Genomic DNA, 17,107 nt, shown 5'->3' with positions numbered 1-17,107 from the left:
TTGCCACGTCACCAAGGGAGCAAAATCAGACGCGCTCCTTTTCTCAGATGCTTGCAGAAAAAGGCTTCCCAAAACAAAGTTACTAGGTTAATCTTTTTCATGTTTCCTTGGTTGGTAGATGCACCGGGGACCAGATTATAGCACTTAAAACCTGGAAAAGTCAGATTTTCATGATATGTCACCTTTAAATGCATTACTGTAAATGTAATTCAGGTTTTCCTGTTGCTCAAATAGTTTAGCATGGTGCTAGCAACACTAAGGTCATGGGTTTGATTCCCAGGGAAACAAAAACTGACAAAATGTAAATACATACCTTGAACACAATGCAAGTTGCTTTGGACAAAATTGTTTGTTAAAAGCATAAAAGTGGTTGGAATTGATGCTTTCCTGTAGCTCAAAAAGTAGAACATGACACTAGTAATGCCAAAGTCATGGGTTTGATTCCCAGAGACACAAGATCTGATCAAATGTATACCTTTAATGCAATGTAAGGTGTTTTGTATAAAAATGTTAATGTAGCATAAATGTAATCATGGTTTTCGTGTAGCTCAAACAGTAGATCATGCCACCAGCAATGCCAAGGTCATGAACTGATCAAATGTGTAAAAGTGTCTTCTAAATTCAATTGTAAATCTAATTGGGGCTTTCCTGTTGTTCAAACAGTAGAGTGTGGCGCTAGCAACACCAAGGTCATGGGTTGGATTCCCAGAGACACAAGAACTGATAAAATGTAAATGTGAATGCAATGTAAGTTGCTTTGGAAAAAAAGTGTTTGCATCACAACACACTAAAAACATTTAGAACACCTTAGCAATTGCATAGCAACACCCTTGCATCGTGGTGTTGGGTTTTGCACAAGCATCATTCAAATTTTCTTCATTTAAATCTGAAATTTAAAAAAAAAGTTAAAAAAAGGTCAATCTTTTTTTATTACTACTTTTTCTTTTTGTCACGTCAGCCAATGGGAGCCAAGACAGCAGAGCTCATGTGATACGACTTCTGATAGTATGTCTATACTGCCAAGTGGCAGAATTTGAATGTTTCTTTGATAATCAAAGAAGCTGTTTTGACTGCTTTTTATGCTGTTTATGTGACTTTGAACTCATGCCACTCATCAAAACATTGCTTTGTGAAGTTGACTTTGAACCTGAATAACTTGTCAGAAAGTCAACTTCAAATTCCACTGGTGATGCAACATTGAGAAGAGTTTAACTTTATGCAAATGAGCCAACATTGCTGACACTCTTCACTCTTCACTCAGTTTAACTCATTAAAAATAAATGATTTCTGGTCACTTTAAATCACTGCCAATGTGAGCGCTTGCTTAGGTTTGGTTATCATTCTATGTAATTCTTTTACACTTATGCATTCGCCAAAGCAATCTGAAGCAACCTACAATGTTTTTGGGGAATACAGTACATTATATACAGTAAATATCCCTATGAATTGATATGCTACATGCATTTTTTTTTTTTTATCTGACCTTCACCCACAGATGAAATTGTTCTCAAATGCGTTCTGGTGGATTTCACCTGGTAGGCCCTACTCGCAACCTGTGCTCTGCAAAGCCTCCATACATTTTCTGTCCTCCGGCTTCTTGTGGTTTTAAATGACTGCTTTCCATTATGGCGTTTCAGAGAGTTCCAGAGAGAGAAAGAGAAAAATGAAACCGAACTGGTTTTTGGAATAATAGAAGTGGCGTGCGGCCATGCCATGCTTGTCTGTTTTAGAGAGCTCAATGGTGTTCCACGAGCGATGACAAGCTAAACACATACTCCTGATCTGACCTCTGTAATGAGTCGGGACACTGGAGAAGCCATCTTTTTGGTCTGACACAAAGAGGTAGATTAAAAAGAGCAGAATGAGATGCCAACCACAGCACAACCAAAAGCCTCAGTGAACAATCGCCATCAGGCTTTAGCGTAATGCTAGCTGCTTGAAAAGAACATGAAATTATAGTGAAATTAACATTGTTTGACTTCAACTTTCATGTTTTGATGCACATATACAACAATTATTTAGAAGAATACAATCACACAAGATCTTTTTCATAGTTTTTTGGCACCAGCAGCACACTACTATATCTTCATCTTGATTCACTGAATGCCATTTTTCAACGTAAATAAGTTTGTGATTTGGTCTCCGATAAGATGACAAACCGTTTTCCTGATAACCATTTGCATTATATCTTTTCTAAAGAAAACTGCAATATTATGTGTACAAACACATTCCGAGAACGAAGCACTTCAACTTGTAAATGACATCTAGACACAGCCAAATCAAACACTGAGATGGTTTTTGAATTATCCTTATGATTACATTTTTCAAGACCCATATTTGACAAAATGATGCTGCTTAAATGTTCCTTAAAGAATGTTTCAGTGATAACTTTTTGAGCAACGACTGCTGCAACACAAATGCTGAGTCCACTTCTAATACCAGTTTAGTTGGTAATACATGAAAGGTAATCATATCCAAGCTATTAATAAGAAAATAAAGCACTTTAATGTTCATGAATTCTTTGCTTACACAGAAATGAGATCAGAGAAATGTAGCCTTAGCTGCTTTGAAGAAAGCTTTTGAGCTGAGTGCACAAAAGTCATCACAAACAGACCTGAACAAACCGTTTGGAGGAACCAAGACATTTTGGGGTTCAAGAGACTCATTGGGGCATTGCACACCAGCCTAGTATCCTACAGAAAACACAAAATGTCCAACAACACCTGTTAATAACTGAGAAACAGTTGAGGAATCAATGTGGTATTGATTTCTCATCTTTTTCAGAAGGGTGATGACAAACATAAGGAGCATTACATCTGAAAGGGAACAGCATTCCATGGGAGAACGATGTTCCTGTAGAGAAGTGCATTGGGCTTCAAAGACAGGCATATAAAAGAGGTTTGACAATTTGACACAACACACTGCCGAGGGCACCATTGAAAGATAAATTACATTAAAAGCATGTTGGGCAGCAAATGCAAATAGCAAAATCTTCATACTTTGCAGCGATCTTGTCAATATATATATATTTGTAGATTTCATCATAGTTATAAAACATACTGTATGCACAATATATACACATCATATGTTCAAATCATATACTTAAGAGATATTAAGATGCACAAAACACATTGTAAACAGACTAATTTGGGCAGTACTTTTGTAGTGTCAGATGTTTGAAATCTCCATTAGGCTCTTGTCCATTGTTTCTTGGTTGATGAGATTTAAAGGAATCTCACTGTCTAACCTCTTCTTTTTCGGTTTTCTTTTCTTGCAGCAAATGAACGTCACCAACGACAAAATGGTCAGAAACAATCCCAGGCAGGTAACTGTCAGTGCAAGCAGTAACACTTGGTACTCGCCACACAGATTTGGCACTTGTTCACCCTTCCTCCCTTCCTTATCAGGAGGAAGCTCACCATGGTCAATATCTACACTTCTGGGCAACAAACTCTGAATGAGGGTCTCATTGCTGACTGTCTCGTTCACAAACAGGTTGACCAGTACAGTAGAGTAGAGTTCTGGTTGACCGTGGTCCCTGACTTTGACCCACAAACTGTAGAGGCCTCGATTGCTCAAGGCTTTCCTCAAGGTGATGTTTCCCGTGTAGGGGTCAATGTCAAATGAGCCCGGCTCTCCGTCTGTTCTCTTGATGATGCTGTATGCAATAACAGCGTTCATCCCCGTGTCCCGGTCCACCGCGTAAACCTCCGTTATAGAGGTTCCTGGAAGCGTGTTGGGAAGCACTAACATGTACGACTGGTTGGACTGAGGGAAAAGAACAGTTGGAGGGTTGTCGTTGACATCCAGGAGGAGAATAGTCACCATTGTGATGCAAGAAAGAGCAGGTTCACCTCCGTCAATTGCCTCGATCCAAACGTAGTACTTTCCCTGTTGCTCCCGGTCCAGAGTGGTCTTGGCCCGCAGCGCTCCTCGTCCGGTGTCAATTACGAAGATGTCGCTCCCATTAAGAATGGACAACGCCACCCAGCCGTTCTCCCCAGCATCTGCATCCGTAACAGTAAGTGCGCCAATTTCCCCAAAACCTGGAAAGTTCTCCGGCACAAAGAAGGTGAAGTCCTTGTTGATGAACCGCGGACTGTTGTCATTGCGATCCTGGACGGTGATAATCACAGTGGCGATTGACTCCTTTCTCGGCGTGCCCCGGTCTACGGCCCGCACCATGAATCGGTACGTCTCTTTTTCCTCTCGGTCAAGAGAAGTGGACACTATCAGTACCCCGGTTGACCGATCCAAGTCAAAAATGGTGGGAGCGTCGGCACCAAGTAGGTAATACACCTCACCTCTGCTTTCACTGTCTGCATCGGTGGCCTGAAGCTGAGCGACGAACGTATTTGGTGGGTTGTTCTCCTCCACTGTGATGTCAATGAAGGATTGCTTGAAAACCGGAGCATTATCGTTAACGTCCAACACATGGACCTTCACTACGGTATTAACTACTAATCCACGTGAGTTACGTACCACAACAACCATTTCATAATCCTGTTGCTGCTCATAATCCAATAGTTCGGTGGTCTCAAGCAGGTACTCGTTTTTAAAACGCTCATACGGTACAAGCCTAAATGGACCTGTACCTTCAAGAAGACACTCTATCTTCTGTTGTGGCTCAGTGTTTTTGATGGTAAACAAAGCAATGGGTGAAAACGATGGCTCTGACTCACTTATACTCACAACACCGTCCTTCTCAGAAGCAATGTAACGTGGGATAACCACCGGAGGGCCGGAGAGCTGTTTAATGACGTGAACGGTAACCGTTGCAACTTCTGGAATACAAGTCGGCCCATTGGCCAGCACGATTAGTTTGTAGAGTTTTCCGGTGTTGTTGTCAATCTTTCCTGCTAGTTTAAGAACCCCTGTGTTTGTATCCAAATGAAACAGTTTTCTGCTTTCCTGGGTGACCCGTTCGCTGAAGGTATACGTGATCAAGGCGTTGGCTCCCTCGTCTGGATCGTAGGCTTGTAGACGAGCCAGTTGCATGCCCTTAGTAGCGTTTCCGTAAACAGTAACGTTCACTTGCGACTCTGTAAACTTGGGGCAGTTGTCGTTGACATCCGTGATGATAATCCTCAGAGTTGTAGTGCCTAGAAGCGGCGGAGAGCCTCCGTCCTCGGCTATAATGTCAGTCACATACTCAGCTTGCGTCTCCCTATCAAGATACTCGGTAATGATGAGAAAGGGCGTCAGTTCACCGCCTTCGTTCTCCTCTACATCTAATGTGAAAACGCCATAGTCATTAACAAGCCAGTATGTTTGAACGCTGTGAATCCCGATGTCAGGATCCACTGCGGATTGCTCCACCGCAAACCTTGCGTTAACAGGTGCATTCTCCGGCACAGACACCCTGATTTCATCGACAGGGAAATGCGGATGGTTGTCATTCACATCCTCTATAATGATTTTAACCTTAACCAGCTGAAAGTACTGTTGAGGAAGGATTAGCACGTCCAGAGAGATTGCGCAGCCCTGGCCCTCGTGGGACTCCACGCACAGAGCCTCTCTGTCAATCTCCACAGCAGATGTGAACAGCTCCCCCGTCGTGTTATTCAGATTCACGTACTGCTGGCTGGCCGTCTTTAGCTCCAGATTGAATGAGCGAGGAGGATTGACGGAAAGATCCAATTTTAAGTCTGCACCGATAGCCCCTATGAGTGTCCCTTTAGGTAATCCTTCTTTTATCTTATAGATGAGGTGACTGAAATTTGACGAGCAGGAGAGAGGACTGGTGTACAACAGGAGGATGAACAAACCCTGAAATAAATAACAGAAAAACTATTTAAAAAGAAGCAACAGAAGTAAAAAAAAAAAAAAAAACATCACACTGGCAAGTATACATAGAAATTGTCAAGAAACCATTGTATGTATTTACTGCAAATATCTTTTGCATATAAATTATGCATTAAGCACATCAAAAGCAATTCGGTTTAACATTACTGTGTGTGTGCTGGGAAGATGGTTGGACTAAATCTACATCCATCCTTACTGATATGACAAAATATTTACCCAATTATTTACCATGATAACCATCATTTCTGTCATAGTTTCTAGTTTCTCTCTCGCTCTCTCTCTCTATATATATATGGATGAGAGTGGTGGTACCACAGTTTTAACTAATCACAAAGATATTTTGACAGAAAATATGATTATCACTGTACAAGGGACTGCAATGAACCTGCAAACGAAATCATAATACTATATACTCACATGTAATTTTTGTTAACACTTATAAATCCTTGAATAATAGGTTATTAACATAAAACAATATGATCCAGAATGACTATACAATCCCTGCAAATACTTATTAGAATTTGAATCATATATCTAATAAGTATTTGGATTATATATAAAAAAAAATTTGATTATATAAATGAAAGATATTATAAAGAGTAACCAATTATTTACTGTTAAGAGAATTCGATGCCATGATGAATGCAGTTTTCATGAGTGTATGAAACTTACCCATAACTCTCCTTTGCTGTGAAGGCGGGTTGCTCTTTTAGTTTTCCACATGTTTCCCGTTCAGTGTTGGCGTCACAGGGAACGGGAGCGGGATGAGTTCACAGTAGCAGCCGCATTCTGAGCACCGGTGAGCGGCTGAGTTCTCGCTCGCTGCCCGATGCGCGACTGAAACGCTCTACTCATTCATCCGACAGACAGGCTGTAGACACGCCCACTGCATGCTAATGCAGAGTGGGAGGAGGCGTGTCTAGAAACAACTAATTTGCATGTTAAATATATTTAGACGTTTAAGTAGTTTTGGGCTGAATTATTATTATTTTTTTGTGGTTAAGAAAACATCAGCATGACATTAATTATATAAATTAAAATAGTGCTGATAATACGAATTCTATTTTCTCAACATTTCTGAATGCATATAATTATGCAAATAATATACTTCTGTTTTCTCTACATTTCTGAATTAATATAACTATGCTAATAATAATAATAATTAAGTTTTCTCTTAATTGTTTATTCTGTCCTAGCTTTTCTATCCCTGTGCATAACTCTTAATGCAAATTGCTTGTGGTTTTATAAGTCACTTTGCATAAAAGTGGCTGCTAAATTATTAAACATAAATCTGATGTATATGATTATGTAGGCCTACATACAGTATTCACTAATAAAAATCTGGATTCAGCTTCTTATCAAGAACGTTTTTGTCTGTAAGCATTTCTTTAGAGATTAAAAAGTTAATCGGAGATCCTCATGAAATGATACAAATGTGCATTAAAGCGTATGAGTTATATTAGACAGCTCAGATGATCAGCATTGCGGTAACAAATGTATTTCCTGGTGGAAGGAAAGCAGAAGAGAGCAGATATGCGTTTGCAGCCCTGCTGTTGAGATTACATTAATTCCCCATTTACAAAAAACTCACCAAAGCTAATAAATATGACTCACTTTCTTTGTCTCTGTCACACCTGCTGAACAATTACCAAACACTTCTTTATGTGTGGCGTCTTTTTAACCCCTTTTTTCTTTTTAACCTTTGCATTCATTTGTCTTGTTTTCCAGAGCATCACATGAGTGATAATGTGAGGATTACAGAAGGAAGAATCTGAGTGTACAGGATAACCCACCAAATCAACTCTTAATCTGAGCGTTTTTAACCTCCTCAACAGATGCTGGCTGTGATTGAGAACATATTGACCATCTGACATCAGCAGTAACTCTAGCTCTGATTACACACAATCCATGCAAGTTTTAAAGTGACTTTGCATCACATGATGGTTAAAATGGACACATTTATATTGCACAGACTTATTATTTTTTTTGCATTGCAGGTGGTAAAATGGAAGGAAAAACCCCACAGACATACATCAGAAGTGGACCTGAGCCATATCTAAACCAGAAAATCACAGACTTGAAGGTGCAGGACTTGAACCAGTGAGAAACCAGGTAACAAAGTTGTTCACTCAAAGTTACAAACATACGTTCTTCCAATAATGTTAACAGAACGTTTGTTCAACGCTGTCTTTACGAATGTTCTCAAAACATTTGCACAGCAGTGTTATTTATACATCGTTTACAGAATGTTTCATTTCCGAAACGTTTAAGTTGGATGTTTGTCTAACGTGTTTTAAACGTTATGTAAACATTCTATTTCAACTAGTTGCCAAAGCAAAATTCCGTTTTCTTTTACTTTAACTTAATGTAAAATAACTAAAACTAAAATAAAATGAACAAAAACTATATAGACATATTAAAGAATAACTAATAAAACTGACTAAAGCACACAACAAAATGACTAAACCTTTAACTAAAATTAAAATTGAAATGAAAAAAAAAAAAAAACTAATTTGAAAATAAATTAAAAAACCTATAATAGTATCTCAATGATACTAAAATAACCCTGACAAGGCAAGGATCTCTCAAAGCTACGAACAAACGTTCCTCAAGTAACGTTAATAGAACTTTGATTCAACGTTATCTGAATGTTCTGAAAATGTTATTTATACATTGTTTATGGAATATTTTATTGCTGGAATGTTTTAGTTCATCTAACTGTTACTACATGCTTTAGAACATTCAGAGAACATTTTAAAAGTAACATTCACATAATGCTTGCAAAATTATAATTTTAAATTTGTATAATTATAAATTTGATTTATGTTCATATGTATCCAAGAAAAAAAGTTTTTCTAGCTTGAGATGAGAGGTGATTTATAGCCAAACTACATACGCACAAACTTAAAACCATTAAAAAATAAATAAATAAATAAAAATTGTTACTTAAAATAAAAGTTAACTGAAACTGAAAGCAACATTTCTCATTTTCATTTAGTTTAACTTACTTTACTAAAATAACTAAAACTAAAACTGGAATAAAAATGAACAAAAAGTGTATAGACATGTTTTTTTTTTTAAATACTAAAATGTAATTAAAATTAAAACAGAAACGCAAAATACTAAAGATAACATTTTTTTCAAAATTAAAAAAAAAAATGTTTTAAACAAATTTTTTTTTTATTCTATTTTTTAATTGAAGTATGTTGTTCAAAACTTGATTTTATTTTTTCCATTGAAGCGCATTAAAATCATTTTGCACTGGAAATCCTCTCCTCCGCTGTAGTTCTTAAATCTCTTTTGCATGCATGTGCATTCAAATATGAATGTTCAAGGTTTGCAAACCATGTCTTGTATTTACTATAGTGTTTCAGTTTACACAGTGTGCAAGTAATGAATAGTGGATTGTTAAATGATGTTGTTGCAATGTCACCTGCACACATTACAACCACAAAGCAGAAATGAGGTTTATCTGGATCTAATTCAGATTCACCTGAACAAACAGCTCTTAAATAAATACTCCCTATAACTGCATTGGTTGTCGTTTTAGCTGCAGGCCAGGATTCGTTCATTCAGTCAGTTACAGAAAGTGTTGCAACACACGAGATTTCTGTTACTGCTCGTCTGCCAGAAAACCTTCTCATAACGTGTTTCGTTTCAGATATACAAATTCAGAAAATATGTTACACAACAAAAAATATGTTTATCAAAGAATATGATATGTGTTTACTAGAACCCTTATGCCAAAATGTTTATATTCTATAAAAAAAAAAAAAAAAGTTTCTCTAAACTAAAATATCCAAGTTTATAAAGATGCAATTCAGGAAAAAAAAGTGCATACAAAAAATAATTAAATGCCTACAATATTGTTGCTGTATGATAATAAAATGTGTTTAACCCTTAGGCAAAAATTATTATATTTTCAGTTAACTGAAATTAAAAGAATTACAAAAATTATTTATATATATATATATATATATATATATATATATAATATAAAGATTTTTTTCAGATATTCAACATTTCTTTTCATTTAGTTTAAATCTATAAATCTATCAAATAAATCTTAATCTGTAAAATAACTAAAACTAAAATAAAATTAATAAAAAACTATTTAGAAATAAAAAATGTAACAAATTAAAATGGAAAAAAATAGGAAAAAAATAAAAATATAATAGTATCTAAAATATTCAAGTTTATCAAGATGCAATTCAGAAAACAAAAACTATTTTTATCAAAGAGTACAATACTCTTGCAGTATTATAATAATGTGTGTAGCCAAATTTACTATATTTTCAGGTAACTTAAACATTTTATTAGCTAGCTGCCAAAGCAACATTTCGTTTAGTTAAAACTTGATTACTAAAATTACTAAAACTGTAAATAAAATCAATAAAAACTATACAACTTTAGTATAGGGATAGGGATATATATTAGCTGTTTATTAGTGCTTATAAAGCACATATTCTGCATGACCATATTCTACATCCCTAATCCGACCCAATACCTAAACCTAACAACTACCTTACTAACTATTAATAAGCAGTAATTAGGAGTTTATTGAGGCAAAAGTCATAGTTCATGGTTTGTTAATAACGAGAACTGGACCTTAAAATAAAGTGTGACCAAAAACTATATAGGCTTATATATATATTTATATATAGTAAAAAAAACACAGCAAAATTACAAAAAATTAAAATGGAAAATCTTAGTAATATCATAGTGTTTATCAAAATACAAAACAAAAAAAAATGTATCAAAGAGGATAATATGGTGCTGTACTATAATAATGTATGTTTACTAGAAAACATCAGGCAAAACTTCTTATATTTTCAGGTCTAATGAGTACATTTTGAAAACATTTACACTACGAAAACAATAAAAGTAATGGTCAGAATGAAACTGCTTATTCTTTCAGAGAGTTTCTGAATGTCTTTTGTCCTGAACTGGTTTCTTCAGCTGGCGTGACGTAGGAAACTGCTCTGTGTGTGTTTTGGTGAGGTTTCGTGAGGACACGCCTCGAGAGGTGGCAGCTGAACAGGATTCTGGGTAAACGGAGAGCCCTTCCTCACTCTTCAGTCCCTCTGGGCACATACAGTATGTGAGTTTACTGTCTTACAGACAGTTTGTAAAGCACTTTTGAGGGCCATTTCAGAATATTTCAATTACTTTAAAGGGGTCAATGCATTCTCTTTATTTCATCATTTATTTTTTCTGCCCTGAGGTTCACTTATGGCAAATAAAATACAAATAGATTTACAAATTAAGTAAATAAATTATTATTTATATTATATATATGTCTCTGACCTTTATAAATGAACGGGGCATTTTTTTTGTTTGTAGTTTTAAGATAGATAGATGGATGTATGGATAGATAGATAGACAGATAGATAGATAGATAGATGGATGGATGGATCGATGGATGGATGGCTAGATAGATAGATAGATCGATAGATGGATGGATGGATCGATGGATGGATGGCTAGATAGATAGATAGATCGATAGATGGATGGATGGATCGATGGATGGATGGCTAGATAGATAGATAGATCGATAGATGGATGGATGGATCGATGGATGGATGGCTAGATAGATAGATAGATCGATAGATGGATGGATGGATCGATGGATGGATGGCTAGATAGATAGATAGATCGATAGATGGATGGATGGATCGATGGATGGATGGCTAGATAGATAGATAGATCGATAGATGGATGGATGGATCGATGGATGGATGGCTAGATAGATAGATAGATCGATAGATGGATGGATGGATCGATGGATGGATGGCTAGATAGATAGATAGATCGATAGATGGATGGATGGATCGATGGATGGATGGCTAGATAGATAGATAGATCGATAGATGGATGGATGGATCGATGGATGGATGGCTAGATAGATAGATAGATCGATAGATGGATGGATGGATCGATGGATGGATGGCTAGATAGATAGATAGATCGATAGATGGATGGATGGATCGATGGATGGATGGCTAGATAGATAGATAGATCGATAGATGGATGGATGGATCGATGGATGGATGGCTAGATAGATAGATAGATCGATAGATGGATGGATGGATCGATGGATGGATGGCTAGATAGATAGATAGATCGATAGATGGATGGATGGATCGATGGATGGATGGCTAGATAGATAGATAGATCGATAGATGGATGGATGGATCGATGGATGGATGGCTAGATAGATAGATAGATCGATAGATGGATGGATGGATCGATGGATGGATGGCTAGATAGATAGATAGATCGATAGATGGATGGATGGATCGATGGATGGATGGCTAGATAGATAGATAGATCGATAGATGGATGGATGGATCGATGGATGGATGGCTAGATAGATAGATAGATCGATAGATGGATGGATGGATCGATGGATGGATGGCTAGATAGATAGATAGATCGATAGATGGATGGATGGATCGATGGATGGATGGCTAGATAGATAGATAGATCGATAGATGGATGGATGGATCGATGGATGGATGGCTAGATAGATAGATAGATCGATAGATGGATGGATGGATCGATGGATGGATGGCTAGATAGATAGATAGATCGATAGATGGATGGATGGATCGATGGATGGATGGCTAGATAGATAGATAGATCGATAGATGGATGGATGGATCGATGGATGGATGGCTAGATAGATAGATAGATCGATAGATGGATGGATGGATCGATGGATGGATGGCTAGATAGATAGATAGATCGATAGATGGATGGATGGATCGATGGATGGATGGCTAGATAGATAGATAGATCGATAGATGGATGGATGGATCGATGGATGGATGGCTAGATAGATAGATAGATCGATAGATGGATGGATGGATCGATGGATGGATGGCTAGATAGATAGATAGATCGATAGATGGATGGATGGATCGATGGATGGATGGCTAGATAGATAGATAGATCGATAGATGGATGGATGGATCGATGGATGGATGGCTAGATAGATAGATAGATCGATAGATGGATGGATGGATCGATGGATGGATGGCTAGATAGATAGATAGATCGATAGATGGATGGATGGATCGATGGATGGATGGCTAGATAGATAGATAGATCGATAGATGGATGGATGGATCGATGGATGGATGGCTAGATAGATAGATAGATCGATAGATGGATGGATGGATCGATGGATGGATGGCTAGATAGATAGATAGATCGATAGATGGATGGATGGATCGATGGATGGATGGCTAGATAGATAGATAGATCGATAGATGGATGGATGGATCGATGGATGGATGGCTAGATAGATAGATAGATCGATAGATGGATGGATGGATCGATGGATGGATGGCTAGATAGATAGATAGATCGATAGATGGATGGATGGATCGATGGATGGATGGCTAGATAGATAGATAGATCGATAGATGGATGGATGGATCGATGGATGGATGGCTAGATAGATAGATAGATCGATAGATGGATGGATGGATCGATGGATGGATGGCTAGATAGATAGATAGATCGATAGATGGATGGATGGATCGATGGATGGATGGCTAGATAGATAGATAGATCGATAGATGGATGGATGGATCGATGGATGGATGGCTAGATAGATAGATAGATCGATAGATGGATGGATGGATCGATGGATGGATGGCTAGATAGATAGATAGATCGATAGATGGATGGATGGATCGATGGATGGATGGCTAGATAGATAGATAGATCGATAGATGGATGGATGGATCGATGGATGGATGGCTAGATAGATAGATAGATCGATAGATGGATGGATGGATCGATGGATGGATGGCTAGATAGATAGATAGATCGATAGATGGATGGATGGATCGATGGATGGATGGCTAGATAGATAGATAGATCGATAGATGGATGGATGGATCGATGGATGGATGGCTAGATAGATAGATAGATCGATAGATGGATGGATGGATCGATGGATGGATGGCTAGATAGATAGATAGATCGATAGATGGATGGATGGATCGATGGATGGATGGCTAGATAGATAGATAGATCGATAGATGGATGGATGGATCGATGGATGGATGGCTAGATAGATAGATAGATCGATAGATGGATGGATGGATCGATGGATGGATGGCTAGATAGATAGATAGATCGATAGATGGATGGATGGATCGATGGATGGATGGCTAGATAGATAGATAGATCGATAGATGGATGGATGGATCGATGGATGGATGGCTAGATAGATAGATAGATCGATAGATGGATGGATGGATCGATGGATGGATGGCTAGATAGATAGATAGATCGATAGATGGATGGATGGATCGATGGATGGATGGCTAGATAGATAGATAGATCGATAGATGGATGGATGGATCGATGGATGGATGGCTAGATAGATAGATAGATCGATAGATGGATGGATGGATGGATGGATGGATGGATGATAGATTGGTTTGAGAAAAAAAATAATCATAAAAAAATCAATCATATTTTCTATTTATATTTTCTGTTTTAATTCTATATAATTTTTGTTCTGTTTTTGTAGTTTGTATTATTGTTATTTTTTTAAATATGTCTATATAGTTTTAAGGTTTAGTTTATAGTTTTAGTTTATTTACTTTAGTATATATATAGTTTTAATTATTTTAATATTGCAGATTAAACTAAAATAAAATGAGAAATTGTAATTGTTTAAATATTTTATTATGAAATAGAATGAAATATTTGAAATAGAACAGAAATATTTATTTTTAAATATTTGAAATAACAAAATGAAAAACTGAAAACTAAAAAATAAATAAAAAATTAAATTTGAAAATAAATTTGTTTTTATAAAAAATGTTTTTAATGATTTTATTAGATGTTATTAGATGTCATTTTAGTTGTTAATGTTTTTGCAATGCTTTTTTCTATTCATCGGTTGTTTATTTAACTTTGAGATGTGAATGATGCTTTTAGAAAATAAAAAAATATGCATGGATTAATCGTTTGCAATAAGATCAATAACATGCATTTACAAAATAGATTTTAATTTCATGCAAACTTTAATTGTACTCTGTGGCTGGCTGCTTAAATGGTTTAGACTAGTGTTAAAAGTTAGTTTCTTATTCGAGTTAGACTCATATGTAGTGGGTTTGCACTACAACTGATCTAGAAACACAAACAATGCTGTCGCCTTTAGTTTGCTTTGCTAATTGTGCACCTTATTTCTGCTCAAAACATGTCTTTGACACACGTGCATCAAGGCATCATCACACACAAACACTGTACAGAACAATGCATGTGAAATCATGAAAAATAAATAGGAATATGACTACATTTTCTGATAACTGCATAAGATGTAGCTCATAAAACGTATTAATATATATAGTATATATCAGGATTATTATAGTTAAATAAGACTAAATTCATTCAAAACTTGTTACTGGAAATAAAATAAACATTAACTGAAGAAAAAACATTTTTTTTTTAGTTTAAACAAAGTTGAAGTGCGAAAATAAACTAAGTAAACTACACTAAATAAATCATAAAAACTATATAGACACTTAAAAAAATAAAAATAAAAATGACAAAATATAATTTATATCAGGGTTATTATAGTTATCTAAAACTAAAACCATAAAAAACATGTTCATTACTTGGATCAAACTAAACGTTAACCAAAATAAAATTAAATATAATAAAGTAAAACAACAACAACAACATATTTTACAAAAACATACTGGTATATATTTAAATAGTATAGAATGATTACCATATTCATCTCAATAATGCTCTGTGGTACTTTAAAGTACTGTTTTTTTAGTGCTGAGATGAAAAATAAATCTGCATTGGATGCATTTACACATTTTAATCAGCCGTATGGTTTTATTTATTCATGAAATGAGATGTGGGCATATGGGGCGCTTCTCTGTTTGGTGTGTGTGTGTGTGTGTGTGTGTGTGTGTGTGTGTGTGTGTGTGTGTGTGTGTGAGAGTGTGTGAGAGTGTGTGTATAGGTATGTATGGTTTATGAGGACACACACATACTCGTATTTGTGGTTTGTGGGGACTCTCCATAGGCGTAATGGTTTTTATACTGTACAAACCGTATATTCTATTGCCCTACACCAACCCTACCCCTAAACCTACCCCTTACAGGAAACTGCTGGCAATTTTTGAATTTCATAAAACACCGTTTTGTATGTTTTTTAAGCCTTTTGTTTTACGGGGACACAGGAAGTGTCCTCATAAACCATGTTTACGTTGTAGTACCCATGTCATTATACACATTTGTGTGTGTGTGTGTGTGTGTGATCTCATTTAATGGTGGCTTAAGGAGCCAGAGATGCTGCTGTACGCTGGAAACTGATTGCCAGTAAACGCAGCGAATGTTGCGTTAGATTTCAGGCCAGATGTCACGAATACTTTGTGCTGTAGTTTAATTAAAGCACCTTTAAGCTACATTGATAGCAGAGCTCAGAACATATGAGAAACACGTCCCAGGACAAGCCACCAGGAACCAGGCAAGAATAACAAATATGTTTTAGACTCATTTCACATCCATAAAAAGACAATGAACACAATGTACGTCAGAAGCCACTTCAGAATGCAGCACGCTAAAGCTTTAGCTGCTAGAAAAACAAAGCCTGCTGGAAAACTAGATCAAAAGCTGAGAATCAAAATGAAAAAGCTATAAAAAAATTCTTAGGTTTTACCCCTAAACATAAACCTAGATCTGTGTTATTTTACTATCATTCATATACTATTTTGAATAAATGTTTTTATTTAATTCATTTTTATTTATTTTAATTTTATTTAGTTTTATTAATTTTGTTTGTCATTTTTATTAGTTTTGTTTTTTAAATATTTAAAATGATTTAAATGTGATTTAAAAATTTTTTTTTTTTTTTTTTTTTTTTTTAGTTATTTTAGCAAATCAGGTTAAACTAAATGTTTACCTTGATGTGCTAAATAAAGTTCATGTTTCAGTAATTTTATGTTTGTCTTTTTTTTTCTTCAAATTTTTGAATTATTTTTCTATTTTATTATATTTAATATTATTTTCCATTTTAATTTAATTTTAGTTAAAGTTTTAGTAATTTTTCATACATTTTTTTTATTTTATTTAGTTTTAGTTTTAGTTATTTTAGCAAATAAAGTTACATTTAATGTTAAACTTGATGTGCTAAATCAAGTTAAACTTTTAGTAATTTTGTTGTTTTTGACATTTTTATTCAATTTTAATTTTTACAATTTAATTTTTTTAATTTTTAATATATAGAACTTTCAATTGTAATCATTTTTTTTTATTTTAG

General features: G+C 35.7%; 1 protein-coding gene across 1 annotated transcript; it reads right to left on the bottom strand.

Annotated features, from left to right (window-relative positions):
• Positions 1 to 2,504: 2,504 nt before the first annotated feature.
• On the bottom strand, positions 2,505 to 6,617 carry LOC107657970 (protocadherin-20-like). The gene is made up of 2 exons (XM_016446320.1): positions 6,478 to 6,617; positions 2,505 to 5,769 (listed from the first exon to the last, which is right to left on the bottom strand). The coding sequence occupies exons 1-2, from the start codon at positions 6,526 to 6,528 to the stop codon at positions 3,169 to 3,171; spliced, it is 2,652 nt and encodes an 883-aa protein (XP_016301806.1). The 5' UTR covers positions 6,529 to 6,617; the 3' UTR covers positions 2,505 to 3,168.
• Positions 6,618 to 17,107: the final 10,490 nt, after the last annotated feature.

The sequence above is a fragment of the Sinocyclocheilus anshuiensis genome, unplaced genomic scaffold, assembly GCF_001515605.1.
Source record: "Sinocyclocheilus anshuiensis isolate Anshui unplaced genomic scaffold, SAMN03320099.WGS_v1.1 scaffold147, whole genome shotgun sequence".
Classification (NCBI taxonomy): Eukaryota; Metazoa; Chordata; class Actinopteri; order Cypriniformes; family Cyprinidae; genus Sinocyclocheilus; species Sinocyclocheilus anshuiensis.
The sequence above is the reverse complement of the archived record's forward strand: the minus strand, read 5'-3'. Positions and strand labels throughout refer to the sequence as shown.

Bases quoted from the DNA above. Each gene is read 5' to 3' on its own strand.
- LOC107657970 (XM_016446320.1), bottom strand. From the start codon at position 6,528: ATGTGGAAAACTAAAAGAGCAACCCGCCTTCACAGCAAAGGAGAGTTA. The intron at 5,770-6,477 runs GTAAGTTTCATA...TATTTATTTCAG, and splicing joins ACAGCAAAGGAGAGTTATGG to GGTTTGTTCATCCTCCTGTT.